Source organism: Bufo bufo, chromosome 2, assembly GCF_905171765.1.
Source record: "Bufo bufo chromosome 2, aBufBuf1.1, whole genome shotgun sequence".
Classification (NCBI taxonomy): Eukaryota; Metazoa; Chordata; class Amphibia; order Anura; family Bufonidae; genus Bufo; species Bufo bufo.
This window is the reverse complement of record NC_053390.1, coordinates 715,941,158-715,965,246: the sequence shown is the minus strand read 5'-3', so window position 1 is coordinate 715,965,246 and position 24,089 is coordinate 715,941,158. Positions and strand designations below refer to the sequence as shown.

At 42.6% G+C, this 24,089-nt stretch overlaps 1 protein-coding gene across 5 annotated transcripts in view; it reads left to right on the top strand.

Moving 5' to 3' along the window:
- The window catches only part of SLC7A2 (solute carrier family 7 member 2), a 122,674-nt gene that overhangs the window by 75,446 nt on the left and 23,139 nt on the right, over nucleotides 1-24,089 (top strand). For 4 of the 5 annotated variants that reach the window (XM_040418786.1, XM_040418785.1, XM_040418788.1 and 1 more), the window contains exons 3-8: nucleotides 1,138-1,293; nucleotides 4,042-4,207; nucleotides 5,420-5,556; nucleotides 11,188-11,410; nucleotides 16,052-16,191; nucleotides 23,882-23,984. In XM_040418786.1, coding sequence (XP_040274720.1) covers nucleotides 1,138-1,293; nucleotides 4,042-4,207; nucleotides 5,420-5,556; nucleotides 11,188-11,410; nucleotides 16,052-16,191; nucleotides 23,882-23,984 — 925 coding nt within the window. Of the gene's footprint in view, nucleotides 1-1,137; nucleotides 1,294-4,041; nucleotides 4,208-5,419; nucleotides 5,557-11,187; nucleotides 11,411-16,051; nucleotides 16,192-16,602; nucleotides 16,740-23,881; nucleotides 23,985-24,089 lie in introns of all 5 variants that reach the window. The other variant, XM_040418789.1, reaches the window with a different exon arrangement.

Below are 24,089 nucleotides of genomic sequence, written 5' to 3'. Positions count from 1 at the left end.
GGCAGGGGTTAACAGGGCAGGTGCAGCAGGGGTTAACTGCCGCGGATCGCAGTTACCTCTCATAGAGGTCGGGTGCAGCTATATGATTCACCCGCCTCCTATATTTGAATTAATAACTGAGTTAACATCATTGGTGGTGCAATAGCCACAGCCCCTCCCCTCCTCTTCCCCTCTTGCCTCTCACTGGTGGCAGCGGCACAGGGGGGAGGGACTGCCTGCTTCTCCCCTGTGCTGCTGAGGGAACATTGATTGCGTTAATAGCAGCGCGATCCATGTTCGCGATTCGTTATCGGCATATCGGCAAGGTTGGATGCTGATACCGATGACTTTGAAAATCCTGAATATCGGCCGATAATATCAGTAAATCCGATAATCGGTCTATCCCTACCTGGGACCACTGCCGATCAGCTGTTAGAGAAGGCACCGGGGCTCCTGTGAGCTCTGTGCCCTTCTCTGTGATTTTTCTGGGCCATGTGACGTCACGTTCATTGATCAAGTGGCCTAGGAGCAGCTCAGCCCCATAGAAGTGAATGGGGCTGAGCATGATACCAAGCACAGCCGCTATAGGATGTACGGCGCTGAGCTTGGTGAGCTGTGAGGAGGCCGGGGCACTACTGCCAGCACTTCAATAAACTTATCCTTTTGAATATGCAGGAAACATTTCTTTCACTTTGGATATTGTTTAGGCTGGCTGGGGGACTGGGTGGTTCATCTAGGACATGGAAGGTCCACGTGTGACTGCTGTCCACACTACTGACTGTACATAACAGATACAGTCATCAACTAAATGAGTTGCTTAAGGAGAAACAATTTGATATAGTGCAGTGCACAATACTGTTCTGTTTAGCATGCTGTCTGTATTGTGTGCTAAAATGCATACATTTATGTGTGCGAGACTGAAAAATGAACAAGTAATATCTCCAGCTCTAGGGTGGGCCCCCAAAATCAATTCCACTGGTGGGCCCTAGGCGCCCCAGTCCGACACTGAAGTCACACATGCACTTAGAGCAGTTCTGTAATAGAGAAGGTAACTACACTGATCAGTGATCACAGAGCAGTTTTTGAGGGTAATGTCCAAGAAGATGTTATAATAGTTCTGGTTACTTGAATCATCTCTTTTTTGCTTTATCTTTGCAGGTACCTCCAGTGTGGCACGGGCATGGAGTGGCACATTCGATGAACTTCTAGGGAAACAGATTGGTCAGTTTTTTAGAACATATTTCAGGATGAATTCTCCCGGTCTGGCTGAATATCCTGACTTTTTTGCAGTTTGTCTTATATTACTTTTATCAGGTAAGAATCTGACTTTAAAAGGGATATTCCAGGACATTTTATGCAAAACATACTTACCCGCTCCCCACTGCTCAGTTCCAGTTTCATTACACTTTGGCCATCTCATGTAAATTTCAGGTATGGGCGGGGTCATGTGTGCCGCTGCAGCCAACGACTGGCCTCAGTGGTAACGCATCCCCAAACGTAGTAAAGGTAACCCATGGAGTATGAACTGAGTGGCAGGGAGCAGGTAAGTATGCTTCCATTTATGTCCATAAATTCTGACTTCAAATGAATTCTGGCTTCAAAAAGTAGCAAAATAGGTGTTTTTTTGCCATGTTGATAAATTTGAAGCACCATACACCAAGGCTAACTTAAGCAAAAACTGATTTACAAAATTTGCCCTTTTAATAAATTACCCCCATAATTTGGGGGAGTACAAAAAGGGGTCACATAAAGCCAGAGATTAGTTTAGAGACAATGTTAAAACCATTGTGGTGCAGTAAACCTACACGTCATAAAGGTCATGAGAGGTTTGTTAACTATGGAGAATCACCTGCAATGTTTTGATCGGTACATGGGTTGTTTTGTAGCTTTGCCCATATAGTTATCACTTATTTTACTATTCGGATTCTATGAGGCCACGGCGCTCACCAGAGCACAGCGGCCTTTTCAAATAGCTGACCCCCACCAATCAGATACAACCTTTCATTTTAGATTTAAAGGGGTTATCAATCCTATAAAATGCCCCTCTCATATGCCGGGCCAGTCACATTGAATATACTTACCTGGCTCCCTGGTCCTGCATAGCCGCTGCTGCTTCTCCCCGTGCACGGATGAAAACATCCGGTGTCGGGAGGGTGCAGCCAATGGCAGGCGGGGATGAGGACGAGCCTTCCTAGCATCGCAGGTGACGCTAGGGAGGCTCGTCCCCGCCTGCCATGGGCTGCTCCCCCGAGGGGGAAGAGGAGTGGCGTAGGGAGCGGGGAGCCAGGTAAGTATATTCAATGTGAGGGGCCCGGCATATGATGGGGGCATTTTATAGGATTGGATAACCCCTTTAATCTACCTTAGATACATACCTACAACAATAATGTAACCAGTCTTGTTCATAAAGTACAAGTTTATTTTGAACAATGCACACCAAAGATTTAAAAATTTACTTCCAGGTCACTTTTGTTTTATGTTGTAAAGTACTTTGCTTTTATTTCCCATGCCCTGATCCTGGTAATGATTGATCTCACAACTGATTGAATCTTAGGTCTAAACAAATTACCATTTGAAATTTCTTAAAACAGTAGTTTTCTGGTTATCTTTGAGTGGAAATATCTGTGATATAAATGGAATATATGCTTTGTGTATACAGTTAGATTCCTTTCTGCTTAAAGGGGTTCTCTGGAATAAAAATTAAATTTTTAGAGAATTCTGAGTAAGGGTCCATTCACACGTCCGTGTGTGTTTTGCGGATCCGCAAAACATGGACATCGGCGATGTGCGTTCCGCAATTGCGGACAAGAATAGGACATGTTCTATATTTTTTGGGATCGGAATTGCGGACCCGGAAGTGCGGATCCGCAATTCCGGATCCGGGCAGCACGTCGTGCTGCCCCATAGAAATGAATGGGTCCGCAATTCTGTTCCGCAAAATGCGGAACGAAATTGCGGACGTGTGAATGGACCCTTAATGGGGTTCTCTGGGAATTAATAAAATAAAATGAAAAGATGGAGTTCATGAGGAGACAGCTGAAGTAAAGAGACGAGGGACAGGACAGACTGTGGTAATGTAGCCGACTGGATAGAAGCGCTGCTGCTTATTAGCCCCCCCCCCCACCCTCCTCTCTGTACTTTATTAACTCCATTCCTGTAGAGCAGGGATGCCCAACCTGCGGCCCTCCAGCTGTTGCAAAACTACAACTTCCAGCATTCCTGGACAGCCCACAACTATTAGGTCATTCTGGAGGGCCGCAAGTTGAGCATCCCTGCTATAGAGATTCAACTGTATTCAGGATCATAATCCCTGACAAGCAGAGCAGAGAGGAGGATGAGGTAGGTCTCTACCTCAGTGATCTGAAGTAACTTGTCGTCCTGTGTGATTAGGCCGGGCTTTGTGTGTACTAATAGGACGGTGGATCTCGCATGTACAGCACATTGATTTCAAATGGCATCCTGTAATACCTCATTTCTCCTGTGGAGGCACTGCAGGCAACTGAATGCTTGTTTCCACTTAAATAATAACAAAATGTGCAGCAGTTAAAATAGAGGTTCACTCTGGATTCCCTAGAGGTGGATACAAGATTTTTTTGGCTTTTGTAATCTTTCTTTCAAAAAATCTAGCTGAAGGTTTTATAACCCATTTACAATAATAATTTGCCTTGCGTGATGGATAAATTGACGAAACGTTTGTAGCACATGGGTGTAGAAAGTTAGTTCACAAGGTCCAGAAATACTGATGCCTTAATCTTCTCCTAATGAGGAGCGTGATTATGTTTGAAATGCTCAGTTCAGAAAGATTATATTGACTATACCAGTATACTTGAGAAAGCCAGATTACTGTTCAGCTTACAGATTCCATGTGTGGGTGTTATATATATATATATACACGCCTTGTCTTTCTCCATTGACACGAACATGCGGGATAGGTTAGTTTATGGGGAAATAAAGGGACATGACAACACCTTATGCTTGAGCTATCTGCCAATTACATAAAATGCCACAGTCTAGATGTGCCGTTTATCTAATTACTCATTGCTGTCCATTGACCTGTTATAGGGTTGCTATCATTCGGTGTAAAGGAATCCGCCTGGGTGAACAAGGTGTTCACAGCAGTCAATATTTTGGTCCTTTTGTTTGTCATGGTTGCTGGATTTGTGAAAGGAGATGTACAAAATTGGAAAATATCAGAGTCCTTTCTTCAGAATATCTCAGCTCCACCTGGGTAAGATCTACAGTATATTAATGAATGAATACATTAATTCATGGTACAGTGATGCCAACAACTACTGTAGGTCTTCTATCAAATAATGACAATGCCAACCTTATCACCTCTCATAACTAGACTATCGTTCCTAAACAATCTCCATCACCTTCATTCCACTGTAGATGCACATATTACATGCGGGGCAATGAAAAATGCTGTCTCCCCATGCTCACTGAGCAGGTCGGCCCATGCTGGGGCGATGAGAGAGCTGTACGGTTTTCTCCGAGCCAATCACAACCCCACTCTGCACCTCGCCCTCTTACTGGAACACTCAGAACCTGCAGCTGCATCTCCCTCCTCCCAGTCTTTTATTCACTCTTTTACACTTGAAGAGATTTCTGAACATTTACAGGGAGTCTGAAGGCAGGTTAAGGGAAACTGCATCCTGCAAGAAAGTGAGAAAGGTGCAACTTTCACTTAAAAAAATATATTACAAAATTACTATACTGCCATTTAGATGAAGAGGTTGGCAGTGGAGGCAGATGGCTCTAAAAAAACAACCTAAGACTACTTTCACACTAGCGGCATGGACCTCCGGCAGGCTGTTCCAACGGGTGAACAGCCTGCCGGATCCGTCCTGCCACTAGTGACTGTGTGCCCCATTGACTATAATGGGGGCGGGGAAGGAGTTCCGGCGGAGGCACGGCAGCGCACGGCAAGAGGCTGCCGGAATAAAACATTTATTCCGGCAGCCTCTCGCCGTGCGCTGCCGTGTCTCACTGGAATGCTGCCCCCGCCCCCATTATAGTCAATGGGGTCGGAGTGGCAGTCCAGGGGCACACGGTCACTAGCGGCAGGACGGATGCGGCAGGCTGTTCACCCGACGGAACAGCCTGCCGGAGGTCCGTGCCGCTAGTGTGAAAGTAGCCTAACGAATACACTTTTTTTTTTTTAAAAAAGGTTTTGTAAAAGTTTCTAAAGTAAAAGTACAAACCTCTGAATACATCTTCATTAAAGAGTTACATACATTTTGGGGGTTCAGTCACTAGCATAGCTTTGTTCTTGGGGATATAAATCTGCATTATATTATTTCTATTTGTATCAATTATTATTCTTATTATAACTAGTGTAATTGTGTTATTTTTATCTTCTAAACAATAAATTAATACATTTTTTGTACATTAGAAATATTACAATTACAGTGTGACTTAATATTCTGTCTTCTCTCAGCAACTACGTGTCATATGAAAATGTGACGAGTAAACACGGAGCTGGAGGTTTCATGCCATATGGCATGACTGGGATGCTGGCTGGCGCAGCTACTTGCTTCTATGCCTTCGTTGGATTTGACTGCATTGCAACAACTGGTAAAAACTAGTGTGCATACGACCTTTAAATAGACGGCAGAGTACTTGATAGCCCTATTGAATGAAGCTAGCTGGAATACCGTTCTTCTAGTTAGGAGGAGTAGAGGCAACTATGTAGTGTATGGATATGTACTTATCAACACTTATTGTGTTACCATAATGCATAGAGCGTAATATGCTACTTAGTAATTATGAAGAGTCACCTGTACTATATATATATATATACAGTATATAGTATCTGAAGTCACCATTTGAGCTGATCGCCGCAATATACAGTCAGGTCCATAAATATTGGGACATCGACACAATTCTAACATTTTTGGCTCTATACACCACCACAATGGATATAAAATGAAACAAACAAGATGGGCTTTACCTGCAGACTGTCAGCTTTAATTTGAGGGTATTTACATCCAAATCAGGTGAACGGTGCAGGAATTACAACAGTTTGCATATGTGCCTCCTACTTGTTAAGGAACCAAAAGTAATGGGACAGAATAATAATCATAAATCAAACTTTCACTTTTTAATACTTGGTTGCAAATCCTTTGCAGTCAATTACAGCCTGAAGTCTGGAACGCATAGACATCACCAGACGCTGGGTTTCATCCCTGGTGATGCTCTGCCAGGGCTCTACTGCAACTGTCTTTAGTTTCTGCTTGTTCTTGGGACATTTTCCCTTCAGTTTTGTTTCAGCAAGTGAAATGCATGCTCAATCGGATTCAGGTCAGGTGATTGACTTGGCCATTGCAGAACATTCCACTTCTTTCCCTTAAAAAACTCTTCGGTTGCTTTTGCAGTATGCTTTGGGTCCTTGTCCATCTGCACTGTGAAGCGTCGTCTAATGAGTTCTGAAGCATTTGGCTGAATATGAGCAGATAATATTGCCAGAAACACTTCAGAATTCATCCTGCTGCTTTTGTCAGCAGTCACATCATCAATAAATACAAGAGAACCAGTTCCATTGGCAGCCATACATGCCCACACCATGACACTACCACCACCATGCTTCACTGATGAGGTGGCATTCTTAGGATCATGAGCAGTTCCTTTCCTTCTCCATACTCTTCTCTTCCCATCACTCTGCTACAAGTTGATCTTGGTCTCATCTGTCCATAGGATGTTGTTCCAGAACTGTGAAGGCTTTTTTAGATGTCGTTTGACAAACTCCAATCTGGCCTTCCTGTTTTTGAGGCTCACCAATGGTTTACATCTTATGGTGAACCCTCTGTATTCACTCTGGTGAAGTCTTCTCTTGATTATTGACTTTGACACACATACACCTACCTCCTGGAGAGTGTTCTTGACCTAGCCAACTGTTGTGAAGGGTGTTTTCTTCACCAGGGAAAGAATTATTTGGTCATCCACCATAGTTGTTTTCTGTGGTCTTCTGGGTCTTTTGGTGTTGCTGAGCTCACCGGTGCGTTCCTTCTTTTTAAAAATGTTCCAAACAGTTGTTTTGACCACGCCTAATGTTTTTGCTATCTCTCTGATGGGTTTGTTGTGTTTTTTCAGCCTAATGATGGCTTGCTTCACTGATAGTGACAGCTCTTTGGATCTCATCTTGAGAGTTGACAGCAACAGATTCCAAATGCAAATAGCACACTTGTAATGGACTCTGGACCTTTTATCTGCTCATTCTAATTGGGATAATGAGGGAATAACACACATCTGGCCATGGAACAGCTGAGAAGCCAATTGTCCCATTACTTTTGGTCCCTTAACAAGTGGGAGGCACATATGCAAACGGTTGTAATACCTGCACCGTTCACCTAATTTGGATGTAAATACCCTCAAATTCAAGCTGACAGTCTGCAGTTAAAGCACATCTTCTTCGTTTCATTTCAAATCCATTGCGGTGGTGTATAGAGCCAAAAATGGTAAAATTGTGTTGATGTCCCAATATTTATGGACCTGGCTGTATATATATATTGTGGCGATCAGCTCAAATGGTGGCTTCAGATATAGCTCAAACAATAGTCTTTTTTTATTTTGTCCAAAATGGATTCAACAAATACTCGCTTACTTCACCATGTAAACACACAAAAAAGCATAGTCCATGTGAAGTGGTCGGACTCACAGTCCTCTGTAGTTCCTGGTTTCCACCACTAGCTTGAGAGGAAAAAGACTTGGCAATAGCAGGCTTCTCCGCTGAAACACAGCACACAGCTGTACTCCCAGTCTATCACACTTCCTAGTGGAGAAAACTTCTCTGTCAGAAATCTGCCCTTGTATGGCTATTGGGCAATTTTGCCAACACTAGCTATAAATGGCACAGTGGTATATTTGAAAATCATTACACAGTGGCATATTAGTAAATTGGCAAAGTAGCATTTAGGTAAATAGTAGCATACAGGTGAAACTCGAAAAATTAGGATATCGTGCAAAGTTCATTTATTTCAGTAATGCAACTTAAAAGGTGAAACTAACATATGAGATAGACTCATTACATGCAAAGCGAGATATTTCAAGCCTTTATTTGTTATAATTTGGATGATTATGGCTTATAGCTTATGAAACCGCAATATCACAATTTTGAGGTCCCCTTTGCTCAGGGGGTATGGATTAATTAGCTGACTAGAGTGTGACACTTTGAGCCTAGAATATTGAACCTTTTCACAAAACTCTAATTTTAAGCTGCATTAATGCAATTCCTTTTAATTTGCATTAGGCCTCATGCACACGACCGTTTTTTTTTACGGTCGGCAAAAACGGGGTCTGTGATCCATGACCGTTTTTTCGTCCGTGGGTCTTCCTTGATTTTTGGAGGATCCACGGACATGAAAAAACAGTCGTTTTGGTGTCCGCTTGGCCGTGCGGAGCCAAATGGATCCGTCCTGAATTACAATGCAAGTCAATGGGGACGGATCCGTTTGACGTTGACACAATATGGTGCAATTTCAAACGGATCCGTCCCCCATTGACTTTCAATGTAAAGTCAGGAGTTAATATACCATAGGATCGGAGTTTTCTCCAATCCGATGGTATATTTTAACTTGAGGTGTCCCCATCACCATGGGAACGCCTCTATGTTAGAATATACTGTCAGATATGAGTTACATCGTGAACCTCATATCCGACAGTATATTCTAACACAGAGGCGTTCCCATAGTGATGGGGACGCTTCTAGTTAGAATATACTACAAACTGTGTACATGACTGCCCCCTGCTGCCTGGCAGCACCCGATCTTTTACAGGGGGCTGTGATCAGCACAATTAACCCTTCAGGTGCCGCACCTGAAGGGGTTAATTGTGCGTATCATAAGAGATCAGGGGCTGCCAGGCATATCATAAGAGATCAGGGGCTGCCAGGCAGCAGGGGGCAGACCCCCCACCCTCCCCAGTTTGAATATCATTGGTGGCCAGTGTGCGGCCTCCCCTCCCCCGCCCCCCCCCCCCTATTGTATTAATATCATTGGTGGCCAGTGTGCGGCCTCCCTTCCCCCCGGCCCCCCTCTATTGTATTAATATCATTGGTGGCCAGTGTGCGGCCTCCCCTCCCCCGCCCCCCCCCTCTATTGTAATATCATTGGTGGCAAGTGTGCGGCCTCCCCTCCCCCGCCCCCCCCCCCTCCGTCGGCCCCCCTCCCCCCCTCTATTGTAATTTCATTGGTGGCCAGTGGGAGCCCTCCCCTCTCCCCCCCCCTCGCCCGATCATTGGTGGCAGCGGAAATTTTGATCGGAGTCCCAGTTTAATCGCTCTGTGGCTCCGATCGGTAACCATGGCAACCAGGCCTGGTTGCCATGGTTACTTAGCAATATTACAATATTAGAAGCATCACTTCATACTTACCTGCTGGCTTCTGCGATGTGTGTCCGGCCGGGAGCTCCTCCTACTGGTAAGTGACAGGTCTGTGTGGCGCATTGATCTGTCACTTACCAGTAGGAGGAGCTCTCGGCCGGACACACATCGCAGAAGCCAGCAGGTAAGTATGAAGTGATGCTTCTAATATTGTAATATTGCTAAGTAACCATGGCAACCGGGCCTGCAGTAGCGTCCTGGTTGCCATGGTTACCGATCGGAGCCCCAGAGCGATTAAACTGGGACTCCGATCGGAATCTCCGCTGCCACCAATGATCGGGCGGGGGGGGGGGGGGGGGGAGAGCGCCCACTGGCCACCAATGAAATTACAATAGAGGAGGGGGGGGCGGGCGCCCACTGGCCACCAATGAAATTACAATAGAGGGGGGGAGGGGGGCCGACGGAGGGGAGGCCGCACACTGGCCACCAATGATATTACAATAGGGGGGGCCGCACACTGGCCACCAATGATATTCAAACTGGGGAGGGAGGGGGGTCTGCCCCCTGCTGCCTGGCAGCCTCTGATCTCTTTTAGGGGGCTATGATATGCACAATTAACCCCTTCAGGTGCAGCACCTGAGGGGTTAATTGTGCGGATCACAGCCCCCCGGCAGGGGGCAGTCATGTACACAGTTCTCAGTATATTCTAACTAGAAGTGTCCTCATCACTATGGGAACGCCTCTGTGTTAGAATATACTGTCGGATTTGAGTTTTCACGAAGTGAAAACTCATCTCTGAAAAAGCTTTTATGCAGACGGATCTTCGGATCCGTCTGTATAAAAAGTAACCTACGGCCACGGATCACGGACGCGGATGCCAATCTTGTGTGCATCCGTTTTTCTTTCACGGACCCATTGACTTGAATGGGTCCGTGAACCGTTGTCCGTCAAAAAAATAGGACAGGTCATATTTTTTTGACGGACAGGAAACATGGATCACGGATGCGGCTGCAAAACGGTGCATTTTCCGATTTTTCCACGGACCCATTGAAAGTCAATGGGTCTGCGAAAAAAAACGGAAAACGGCACAACGGCCACGGATGCACACAACGGTCGTGTGCAGGAGGCCTTACTGAAATAAATGAACTTTTGCACGATATTCTAATTTTTCGAGTTTCACCTGTATTACTAAATGACATAGTGCCATACTGGTAAATGGCACAGTGGCTTATTGGTAAATGGCAGAGTGGCGTACTGGTGAACATTGGCACATTCTTATGTATGACACCTAATATTTTAAAACATAATAGCTACTCCTGGGCTATTTAGGGAAAATGTAAAGGGATTTTTTCTCACCATAAACATGTATAGCAGATATATTGGATAAACCATTATGTCTGATTTCTGGAGGTCAGACTGCTGAGAACCTGGTCCCCTGGTCCTAGCCTGACAGGTAGGTGAGCATCTATTGTCACTCTCCCTTATAGGCAGAAATACAAAAACTGTTCAGTGCGTCCCCACCACAGCTGATTCCATCCCTCATATACACCACAAATAAGAGTGACCGTGCGTTTCCAATACTTCTTCAGTGGGAATAAAGGATCGGGCGCCCCGTTCTTAGGACCAGAGATGTCAGAACTTCATGGCATATCTAATCAATATACCATGTAGTAGGAAATCCTCTACCCTATATGATTTGCTACAAATCAGAGAGGGTTCGTAGCGGCTATGGTTGTTAGCTTTTACTCTACAATCTCTCCTCATTAGTTTGTTTTATACCTGTTCTGATATTATGTATACTGAGCCATGAAGATAACGCATGTATGGTTCACGTGGAGCCAGTGATCACGACATCTTTCTCACATGTACTATGACCCGCTTGTTTGCAGGAGAAGAAGTGCGAAATCCACAAAAAGCAATACCCATTGGGATTGTGACCTCCCTGCTGGTGTGCTTCATGGCCTACTTTGGTGTGTCAGCAGCCCTGACATTGATGATGCCTTACTACCTGTTAGATGAGAAGAGTCCTCTCCCGGTCGCCTTTCAATATGTTGGCTGGGGTCCTGCTAAATACGTAGTGGCTGTCGGGTCCCTCTGTGCGCTGTCAACCAGGTAAACTCCACGGTGACTTGTGCTAGTAATTGCCTTTATTACTGGGTTAGGCACAAGCTTCTTCTAATATGGAGAATACATTCTCAAGTTCTGGCCTTGTGAGCATATGGCTCATGTCATCTATTTTACGGGTTACCCACATAGGTTTGCACTAAATCCACGCAACAGACATCCACAGTTGACCCCCTTCCCTACAGTTGTGGTCCTCAAGATCATTGTCTGGGACCTCATTTCAGGTAGAATGTAGAATGAGGTCCTGGTGATACCTGATCACTGATTCACCGCTGTCTTAGTTGGCAATGGGTTCTGGGAGCTGCACATGCAGACTGAGCCATCCCATGGAGCTCCTGCCCTGAATTAGTGACCAAGGATCACTGGATCCCCATTCTCCTAATGTGTGGGGGTCTCAGAGACGTAAATAAGTACTTCATCCTATCAGCTGACAAGTAGTTTATGTTCAGAAAAGAACAACTCCTACAAGTGGTGTCACCCCGCTTTTACAAACTCATGAATAGCAAACCTGTCTAGCTGTGCATTAGTAATATGGGGTAATAAATGAAAGGGAACCTGTCACCTTGAAAATGCATAGAGCAGGAGGAGCGGAGCAGACTGATATATACCTTTGTGAAAAGATTCAGTATCATTTTTAGTTAGATTTTATTTATATTAATTTTATATTTAAATTGTATTTTCTTTATATTCACTTTAGTTTTTGCTCATTCTGGGCTTAGGAGTCCAGTGGGCGGTCCTGTCCTTGATTGACAGCTGTCTATAGTGCGTATGCACAGTCAGATAAAAGGTTTCACCACCAACTGGACTAAGCCTCAGAAAGAGCAGAAGTTTAAATGAATACATTACAAAGTATACTGAATCTTTCCCATCCATCGGCCCTGCTTCTCCTGCTCTACACCGTGCTGCCTGCAGATGGCACTGCATTTTCATGGCGACAGGTTCCCTTTAATGAATAGTAATTCATTAGCTGCAGGTTACCAGTCCCAATGGGAGCTGACAGTATACCTTAAAATGGCAGAATAGAATACTTCAGTACCAGGTGACAATGACAATAGATATAGGTGTGTTCTGGGTGTGTTTTTTCCCCCCTTAAACTACAGTCTAGAATATAGGCTCTAGTTAAAGGGAAGCTGATGAGCATACTCTGGCAGCATATTAAAGGACAAGACAAGCCTAGCAGATAAATGTACAGTTTTTTGTAAAAGATTCAGTATAAGGGCTCAATCAGACGGCCGTATGCTGCCCGCAAAAATGCGGATCTTTTTTTTTTTGCGGATTAGATGCAGACCTATTAACTTCTATGGGGCCCTTTTCTTCCGTTCTACATCTTCGCAAAACAAATAAAACATGTCCTATGCTTGTCAGTGAAAATCAGGATGTGGCCCCATTGAAGTCTATGGGTCCCCAAAAATGCGGAATGCAATCCGCTTTTTTGTGGACACGCTGAACTGTCCTCCCAAAAAGGATCCGCATTTTTGCAGACAGCATACGGGCATCTGAATGAGCCCTAAGTTGTGATTTATTGACTTAAAGGGGTTGTCTGGCCAAGGAGCTGGCCAACCCAATGCTCGGAACCTGAGCCCAAATTAAAGACACCTGTCTGCAGTCCCACCATTTGTGCACTGCAGCAACATTCCTGGCTGCTGCGGGTCCTCCACACTTCAGGTCCTGCATTCTAGCACATGTGACCCTTTGAGGCCAGTGATTTGGAACAAGGCCATGGCACGGGAACGGAAGGACTGCAGACAGGAGAGTGTTTTTTATTTTATTTGGGCACAGGTTTTCGAGGATTGGGCAGCTCCTAAGCGAATAACCCCTTTAACAGTCTTAGGAGTCCAGTGGGCAGTCCTACTTGATTACTAACGACTTCACCCGCTAGGCTCATTTTAAATTAGTAAATTAGAATAATTTACAAGTGATAGGAGATTTTTCCCATCAGAACTATATCTGCTCAGCTCCTCCTGCTCATAGAGCAGCATTTTCAACATGACAGGTTTGCTTTAAGTCATGGGAATCTAGCTGAGTAATTTTATAGGAATATGGTCACCTTATCTACATTGTCGTTTGTGCTTTTTGGTTCTACAGCATTACATGTTTATATGGCAGATGTACACTCTATAATGCACACATCGGAATGTGCTTTTGCCGTAACAATAGCCATAAATGGAAAACTATTCTGCATTCAGTGAATCACATGTTTTTAAACTGAATATGCTTTGGCCACATGGGTCAACGTTCTTACAGTCTGTACTCTATGTCATGTTTTATCAGGTTTTGGCCTGAAGTTCCCAACAGTTCATATTTGAAGGATGACTTTTAAAGCGGTTTTCCAAGATTTTTAAGAAATTGCCATAAAATAGGTGACAGTATAAAATTTAAAAAAAAACGTACTCACCTTTTAAATGTTCCACTGCTCCGGCAGTGCACATGACTACGGAGGGCGGTGATTGGCTGCAGCATTCATGTGACTCATAAACAGCATGTGACCACTGCAGACTGGAGCAACTGGGACCGGAGTGGCAGTGCTGAAGCGGGGAGACATTTAAGTGGTGATTAAAGGGGACCTCTCCTGACATGTATCCCACATGTAATAACAATTGTGGAGCCTCTATTCTTATGTCTGTATATTGTTCCATTCCTTTGTTATTCCTGTAAGAAGTAAAAAATCAATCACCTGCAATGGCCAGTTTGAACTTAAGATACAGCTGGGTGTTACCAGTTGGGTGTGTATCCTTGCACAGTCTGACATTATCCAATCAGTGCTCCCAGTGTCAGACAACTGGTAACCCCCATTTGGACCTTAATGGCAAACTGCAGGCAATTCATTCATGAACTTCTAGTGGGAATAATAAAGGGATGGTAAAACAAAAGTCATAAGAATAGATGCTTCAGAATTGTTATTACATAGAGAATGCAAGTAATTGCTAAAACAGACATGTCACGAGAGGTGAGAGGTCCTCTTTAATTTTTATTTCTTTATTTTATACCGCCCCTTGCTCTGTGCCAATTTTAATTTTTTTTTTTAATCTGAAATAAGAAACATTTATTCATATACATATTAGCACATTTACAAAGAAAGTCATATTAGATTCAGATGGGCATTCTGATTTCCGTCCACAAAACATAGACATACGTGGGCGTCCATATGGCATTAGGGGGCATCCATTTTTTCCCCCCAGACTCATTGACTTTAGTGAATGAGTCTCTGTACTGATGTGTGAGTTGCACCAGTTGCTTTAATGGATTTATGCGCTGTGCAGTCCAGATAGCACATGGACAGAAAAGACTGTCATCTGGATCAGGCCTTACACTACTGTTACTGGTATATGCCTGCCTTTCAGTAGATTACAGTATGGTGCCATTTGGACTAGGGACACAGTAGGTTTCATGGACAGCCCCTATAGCCTACTTGACTGTCCATCTTTTCCCTATGATTGAGACTTTAAATCATGAACTGTTGGGGATAGTGAAAGACGTTCTCCACCTACATCTGCTTTTACAAAAATATGATAACTGCAGAATTCAGAGGCAATGAAGGGATATGTTATGTCCTGCCAAGCCTAATTGCTTCTTCTGTGCTGTATATTACATTGACAAATATGCTTGATTTAAAGTGAGACCTGCTGCTGCCTGACAACACCAGCACAGTACATATTTAGCAACCGGACTGTCAGACATATTTTAGCTAGTCAGCTGAAAATAGGATTGGCACTGACTGCAGACATGGGAAATGCCTCTTGGCAGCCATCATCTCACGCTAATGCCAACCCTCATCTCAGCTTGCAGTATCAATGCCCTTTTTCTAAAAAAATTTAGGTGGAGAACGTCTTGAAAGACCAGGGGTAAAACTTTGGTCTAAATGGTCAAACAGATAAAAGAGTGCCCCCTGCATGGCATTAAACTTTTCAAATAATAATATACAGATATAGCAGTGTTTAACTTGACACTTAAAGTTGCACCAAGGTGCGTGATGTAAAATGTAGCGAATGTAATCTTCTTACCAGTGACTGTATTTGTGAGTTATAACCTCCCTTCTGAACCTCAGCTGTGTCATGTGACTAACACTATGATCTCCAACTGACACAGGACAGGAAGTCAGTTACTTCTCTGTATATTCCTATGGGACTGACATTAAGGCTCCCATAGGAATACATAGAGAAACTGACTTCCTGTCCGCACATAAAGCGCTGTTTTATTTGGAAAGTCTGAGTGCTGGTCACATGACACTGCCCAGGTTCAGAAGTGAGGGTATAACTCACAAATACAGTCACTGGTAAGAAGATTACCTTCACTACAGATTACATCATGTACCTTTCTAACAGGTCAGAGAATAAACATTTTTGAGTGCTTCTTTAAATTGCAGTTACTGCAAACTTTTACTTTTGCTGTGTTAAATGTCAATCTAAAGTTTGCTGCGGTTGAGTATTTGACATGTTAAATGTCAAGATAAGGTTTGCTACATCTGTATGTAAGGCCAATGGTCTGGGTGCAGGTATAGGGCTAACACTCTAGGCTTTTGTATACTATGGTGGTGGTGGCTTATTGACTGTAATTACTGATTAATTTCTCTCTCACAATCTTGCATGACCGGTGTTTTTGCTGTGTTGCATGTGTTTGATTTCTATTCAGTCTGCTCGGATCCATTTTCCCAATGCCTCGCGTAATCTATGCTATGGCGGAAGATGGGTTGCTTTTCAGATTTCTAGCTCGGATCAGTCCCAAGACGAAGACTCCTGTAATTGCCACCCTCTCGTCTGGTGCAGTGGCAGGTGAGACCGCTCAGGAGTCAATGGCACAAACCAATGTGTACATGTTAATGTAGATTGTATTAATAATGACATCGTGGTTTGGTTGTTATGTCTGTTTCTCCTGATTCCCTGAACCTGTCGACCTTCTTTGCTCCATTTCAAATCCTGAATCCATTTTTAGAGCCTACTTTATTCCTTTGTCATGAAAAGGTTTTAACCACATACCCTTGAAAACCACATGTAGTTATGAGATTGATAATTTGGGTAAAATTACAAACACAGCCCTCGCAACAAAGATCCTGTGGTAGTCAAGGGTACACGAGTTGTCATCATTTCTTCAATCCCTCTCACTTCGGGCTTGCTGACTTTACACCCATGTAGTTCTTTAGTGCTAAGAGCAGCCTTTCAACATTCATCATTTTTCTATTCTAGCCTGCTGGGCTCTATGTTTCCTCTTCCCCGAATTCTGTTTGCCATGGCAAGAGACGGTTTACTATTTAGATTTCTTTCCAACGTGAGTCGACGGCAGTCACCAGTTGCTGCCACACTGACAGCTGGTGTGATCTCTGGTAAGATGTGAAAAGGAAGATCATGGCTCGTGGTGGTTTGCATGCAAGGTTGTCCGTGGGATCTGCTTTGTGTCTTTCTCTGCATGTAAGTCAGGACGTCTGTCAGTAGATTTGTACCTATCACACTGGCTGACCTGTTACATGTGCACTTGGCAGCTGAAGGCATCTGTGTTGGTCCCATGTTCATATGTGCCAAACATGATGAGGAAAATGTTTTAATACATGCAAATGAGCCTCTAGGAGCAATGGGGGTGTTGTCATTACACCTAGAGACTCTTCTCTCTCTGCAACTGCTGCACCCTCTCCACTTTGATTGGCAGAGCCAGGCAGGCGTTATCACATTTATACTGCCTGGCCCTGTCAATCAAAGAGCAGAGACCGCGGCAGTTGCAGAGAAAGCAGAGCCTCTAGGTGTAACGGCAACGCCCCCATTGCTCCTAGCGGCTCATTTGCATATATTAAAGCATCATTTTTCTCAGCAATGCAGACACATATGAATATGGGACCAACACAGATGCCTTCAGCTGCCAAGTGCACATGTAACAGGTCAGCCAGTGTCATAGGGACAAATCTGCTGACAGATGCCCTTTAATTTAAGAGGCAAAAGTTGCATTTTTGGAATAACTGTAATAAATATTCTGTTTCTAAATGCTCCTCTGTAATATATTATGTCTGCATGCATGAATTGCATGAGGTTCATGGTGGAAATGATAAAATAGGCATACACCAGGCAAGCATTTTATGGATTGAACCAATAACCATGAAACTGATGTCATCGATGCATCATTCATGACATCACAAGCTTGTTGGTTATAGGTTCTGATCACAAATTGTTTGCTCCAATGGGCCCCTGTTATAAAAGGCAAACAATGCATATCCATGACACCTATATTTGCTATCACTGTGTGAATCTTTGGAGGTTTTGTTCCTTTATAGGGCCAATTTGGGTCCCATCAAATGTAGAAGGAACCACCTGATGCATCATTTAAAGGTAACTTGTCATCAGGAGTGCACTTATCCTTTCTTCTGCCTGAGGCGAAAACTGAAACGACGTCCCCCCCCCTATTTGTCTATATCTCACAATGAAAGAGATCATTGCCCATGGCCCTTCAGCTACCCCCCCCCCTTCCTTGCCTCTACCTGGTGCTGCCTGAGGGGATCGCCTCACCTGGCCTCATTGGTGGTGCACCCCTGTATGTCATCAAAAAATGACCTAAATCATAACAAAAAAAAATTCTATGTCACTATATTTTAAGAAATTCTGATGTCATACAGTTTTCACACTGGCCACTAGGACTAAAATATGTCAAGTCTTCCTTTTCTTTGAGAGCAGCCACCGTGGGCCATAGACACAATGGACAGGAGCTGACCTCATTGACTTCTGTGAGAGATGTTTCTATGCTGTATGACCTGTAGGGAGTAAATAAGCTGTTATCTTTATATAAGTGATATCTATCATTTTAATCCTGCCTGTGATGACAATGAGATAAGTTACCTGTACAGAACAGGGAGCCTTGACATATTTTAGGCCTATTGGCCAATGAGAAAATGGCGTGATTTAGGTTTTTTAACTACTAATAGTGGCATTGAAAATTTTTTAAATCCCCCGAAATTAAAAAAAATAAAATGTTTAATATAAAAACATGATTTGAAGAATACGTAATTTTTAATGACCCAACTTTCAAATGCACACCACCTTGTTCTATGAATCCTAACATGACATGATGAATATCTTCAATGTACTCAACTCCTCATTTTGCCTTCTATGACTGAGGTGCATTGTGTGTAGAGGTCGGGCATATTTACTTTATTCACAAATTTGTAGAATGTAACACATTTGCTGTCAGCGTTTCCATCTCTCCTTGAGTCACTAAGTAAACCTTCACGTTTTTGCCAGCAAACAATCTTATTAAAGTGAATTTTCCTTGCAATTATCCAAGCTGTCAACCCAACACATCTAGTTAGTATAGTATTTAATGCTAAAGCTTCACGTTTCATTCCAGGCATTGAAATGAGGGATTTTAAGTTTGCTATAATACATGGAATTGCATATCTCAAATACCACACCATTCCCCATGTGAGGCCTACAGCAAGAACAGCAATAGTAATAAAAATAGTATAGAACAATTTAAGTAAAAACACATGTGCTGTAAAAAGGCTATATTCCAGTTTTGACTAAATGGAGAGATACCGTACATGATTAGATGCAAAATTAACATTGGCAACATGTGTACAGCATAACAACCATATAGAGGAAAGATATGTTTTTTTTTTTCAGTTTCCTTTTTATAGTAACACGTTATATATGGATATGCCAAATGTTAATGACATGAAATACACAGCTGCAGTATCGTTTAACTTAGCATTTTGGGTTTTGCTGTGTTAATTACAACAGTGCACTTAACGTGTTAAGTGCAACAATAACATTTGGTACATTTTTATGTACCATATCACTATAAAAGCTTCTTAAAGCGACCCTCCCGTCCAAACTTAAAGGGAACCCTATCACCATGAAAATATAATGTCATTTGCAGGCACCATGTTATAGAGCAGGAGGAGCGGAGCAGATTGATATAAAGTTTATGGGAAAAGATTCAGTAAAACTTGTAGTTTATTCAATTAAATTTCTGCTCTTCTGAGCTTTGCAGTGCAGGAGGCGATCCTATCAGTAATTGACAGCTATCTCTGTATACATAGAGGGAAGGTTGTCAATCACTGATAGGGCCGCCTCCTGGACTTCAAAGCCCAGCATAGGCAGGAATATAAATATATAAATTACAAGTTTTGCAGAACCATTTCCTATAAAACTATACATCAATCTGCTCAGCTCCTCCTGCTGTATACCATGCTGCCTACAGATTACACTTTATTTTTTTGGTGACGGATTTCCTTTAAAATTTGACCATTCATGACACAAGTCTAGTCAACATACCTGGAGTCTTCTGTTCCTTCAATGCGGTCTCTGTTCCTCCGCTCTGGTCCCCCTTCAGATTCTATTCAAGATGGCCATGACTACAGTATCTCAGACTTCCCCATGTAGATTGCTGTAAAAAGTCTAAGACAAGACTCCCCCTTCCCTCCACAGGTCAGTTAATGAGGGGCTTGTCCAAAACTCTCCTACAACGATTTTGATGGTGAAGTCTGAGATGCTGGTGGCTATCTTGAAAAGAGTCTGATAGGAGACTTCAGCAGAGGAACTAAGGGATGCATGGGAGGAACGGACAGTATGTTGACTATACATGACACAAATCATAGGTTTGGACTGGATAGTCACTCCAGTGATGAGAGTACTAGTATAGACTCCACATTCCTCATTAATTCTTAAGTGTATAATGGCCAAGTGTTAATGAAAACTCTTTCATACTCCTCCTGCCCCCCCCCCCCAGTTCAGTGTTTTTCCCAATGTAATTCAGGTTGAAGTGCCCCAATTTTTTGGTTAGCCCTCTTAAACACAACCATATCTGTTTTGCAGTCAGCAATTGCGGATCTGCAAGGTATGGATGCGGTCCATGTGCCATCCGCATGCTGTTTACAGACCCATTGATTTCAGTGGGTCAGTGGTCCGCATTTTGCAGCATCCGTACTTTGCGGATCCACGATTTGCGGGCTTCCAAATGGATATGGGCCTTAGGCACAGCTTTGATTTGCTGCATACATCTGTCTCTAGCTGCAACAATCTCTGATTTATGCATGGACCTTAACCTGTGGTGGCATCACTTTGTTCTGGTTAGTGAGGCTGTAGTGGAAACCATTTGGGAAGTCCTGCTGTAATGAATAGATATCCTACAATATGCACTCTCCTTTTAGGTAAATCGGCCATAGCAGGGTATGTACGGTATGTGTACTTCCAGGTGCCCTCTCCTGACACTCGCCACAGTTGGGCCACAACACTTTGCCTGGAGTCCCTTTATATATTTATTATAAGTATGGCTGGCAGTAACTGGAGGTCCATACATTTGTTGACACTTTGGAGAGTTGTGGGAATGTTTTGCTTATGTGATAATAAACTCTGCCATATGCACATCATGCTATGGTTGTCTATGATATTCCAAATTTACAGCTATAAACAGTACTAAAATGGTAACTACAGTATATATATATATATATATATATATATATATAAAATTAAAGTATATAAAACATTTCCTCAAATAAACATAGCATGGTGATTCTATATGCATATAAAGTGTTTCATATTATTGACAATTTTTCTTTGGTTCGGAGTCTGAAAAGTATAATTTGCATGTATTTTATTTGGTGTGTTCTACTTATAGTATTTATTTGTAATCCAAAAGGTTATCTTATCATATTAAGATGATGTTTCCCTGTGGGTTTTTTTTTTAACACAGCTTATCATGGGGTTAATATTTGAAGCTAGGGTTCCAATGGCACGCATTGCGCAAAATTTATCAAATGTTACATGTTGTTTGTTAAATTTTATACATCTTTAAAACTAACACCTTTGCCTAGAAATGCTACTCCAGTTTTATTGCACCCCCTAGTGGAGTGAGTTTGCAACTTTGAAAAAAAAACACAGTGATAAATCTGGAGTTAAACCCATTAACATTGCTAACCAGGCCCACTTTCCTACCAACTTTTCAGAAACGGAGTTAGTGGTAAAATGCAAAAAGAAACAATTATCTTGTGCAAATAAGCTCAAAAAGTCACATAAGCACGATTTTTGGCTTTTTAAAGCCAGAATTCTGGAATGCAGTGATAAATTCTCCCCAAAATGCTTCACAATTTACATAGAGATCTGGTTATGTAATCTTGTAGTTAGAAAAACAAAAAAGACCAAGGGTGTCCAAATGGGATATGGAAAACAGTGTCCACCTGATATAGCCACAGAGGACACCCGTAACAGTAACTCGGTACTAGCTCCCGAGTGAAATAAGCGAAAAAACAAGAGAGAGGAGCTCATAGTACTAAAAGTATAAATATATTTTATTGTAACATGATTAAAAGATATGTATATAGAGAAAGAAGTAAATAATATGCCATTAAAAAGTGAATGGGAGCAGAAAAAGGGGCGCCACCCTGGGATAGCACACGTAGCAAATGTAAAAAATATATATGTTGATCAATGGAATATTTCATTCCATTGATCAACATATATATTTTGGTACATGGTTAAATGAGTCAGCAGTCAAAAATGAACCTACACGGCAATGGAGCAGGGTTTGTATTGCGAGTGCAACATGGAAAATAGAAAACAAACCCCAGTGAAGACCAGGTGAAAAATATAACCTAAGTCAAATGCCGTATAGGTAAAAAGAGAACAGAGACTCACCAAAAAGAGACCGTGTGCTATGTGACCCAGGATGACGCTACCCCAACCACTTTTAGTCTTGTAGTTAGTAGACATCAACTTGTTAGCACTACGATATACTGTAAATTATTACTGCAATGCTTTTTGAGATACGCACTCCTCAACATTGATACTACAACAGCAAATCGAGGAAGTAGCAGGTGTTGCTAAGATCTGCAAATGATCAAATAACATTTTCAAGCACCTAGCATGTGGGCATAAAAGCAAGATTGAAAGCAACGTTTTTTAGCCACATGAAACCTCAAAAATCAAATCAAGTCGTGTGAGATGTTGTGTGATGTCTCTGGTTTGTCAACGTGCCAGTTATTACCACTTGTCACAAACCGAGAGGAGCAGATTCTTTGAACTGAGAGACCTTGTTTTATCACTCTGCATATTGCTACGCGCCTAGTCCAAGATGTCATATTTGTTCAACATTGCATGTCTTGTGGTTGGGAGAACAGTGATGAAATGCAATTACATCAAGAGGTGCACAAAGGCAAACCTCCCCATGGATGGATTGTATGATTAGAAGGATGGCGCGTAGTGATCCATTCTGTACCTCAAGTGAAATTGGATGCCACATCCCAAGCATAGGCCAGCAAACAGTGTCTACACAAATCATCAGAAGACATTTGCATGACACTGGAGTTCAAGACTGATGTCCTACCACAGGTGTTCCATTGACCTCCCACTACCACTCTCATAGGCTATCATGGCACACGTCAAAATAGCAGTCGAGGCTAGAATGGAGGTCTATCCTCTTCAGTGATCAGTCTTGCTTTTGTCTTGGCTGCAATGATAACTGGAGGTTGTCCTGGACACCAGATAGGCAACGCCATGAAGAGGCCTTCACAAGGGAACACCACACCCGACCTACTCCCAGAATTATGGTGTGGGGTGGCATAATGTACAGTAGCCTCTAGTCTTCATTTCAGGTACACTAACAGAAGTTACATTAATTTGGTTGTGGAGCCAGTGATATGGCCATTTCTCCAAAGTGTCCCAGGAGCCAGTTTTCAACAGAAATAGATGGCTGGCAGGATCTCTGGATTTGTCGCCTATTAAACACATCTGGGACATCATTAGTCAGCAATGGTAGCGGCCAGCAGCAGATCTTGATTTTTTGTGTGTTAAAATGCATTCAGCGCGGCAGAGCATTCCTCAGATAACCATTAATAAGCTCATTGATAGCATATGGTGCTCATACTGGATACTGAACAAATCAATATGTTTTAAGTATTTTGTTTCCATTTTTTATCACTTGCCTATCATTAACATGTCTACCAGTGATTTCCATATGTCCATGACTTCTCCTTCTTGGTGTTGCAATTTCAATGTTCAGGAGTGTAAGCAATATCTTCTTATCGTGTAGATTTCATATTATAATCTATATGATATTTTCTCTTAGGCTAGTGTAAATATCAACCCATTTACCAGCTAGAATTCAAAATATCTTGACATCCAATTAAAAGACATGTAATTATGAAGAGACCAATTATCAGGATGGTGCTCTTAAAGGGAAACTGTCATACTGAAAATGCAGTGCAGTCTGAAGCATATTATAGAGCAGGAGTAGCTGAGCAGATTAAAATATATATTTTAGTTCGAAAAGATTTAGTATAACTTGTATATCAATCCTTTGAGCAGTCTGTATACTGCATCTTTTCCCACAAACCTATACGTCACTCTGCTCAGCTCCTCCTGTTCTGTAGCATGTTGCTTGCAGCTCAGACATCATGTTCTACGTGAGAAGTGCCCTTTAACTGTATGCCTATACTTACTGTTATGTAACTAGTTAGTGCTAAAACATGTCACTTTTTTTTCCCCATAGCTATAATGGCATTTCTGTTTGACCTAAAAGCTTTGGTTGACATGATGTCCATTGGAACGCTCATGGCCTATTCCCTTGTGGCAGCCTGTGTCCTCATCCTCCGGTAAATGCATGCTACTGTATATTGATCAGCATCTTCTCAATTATTTACAATGGACTGGGGGTGCTGTTCATACTAATTACTTTACCTTGGGTTTGAAGGTCAGAG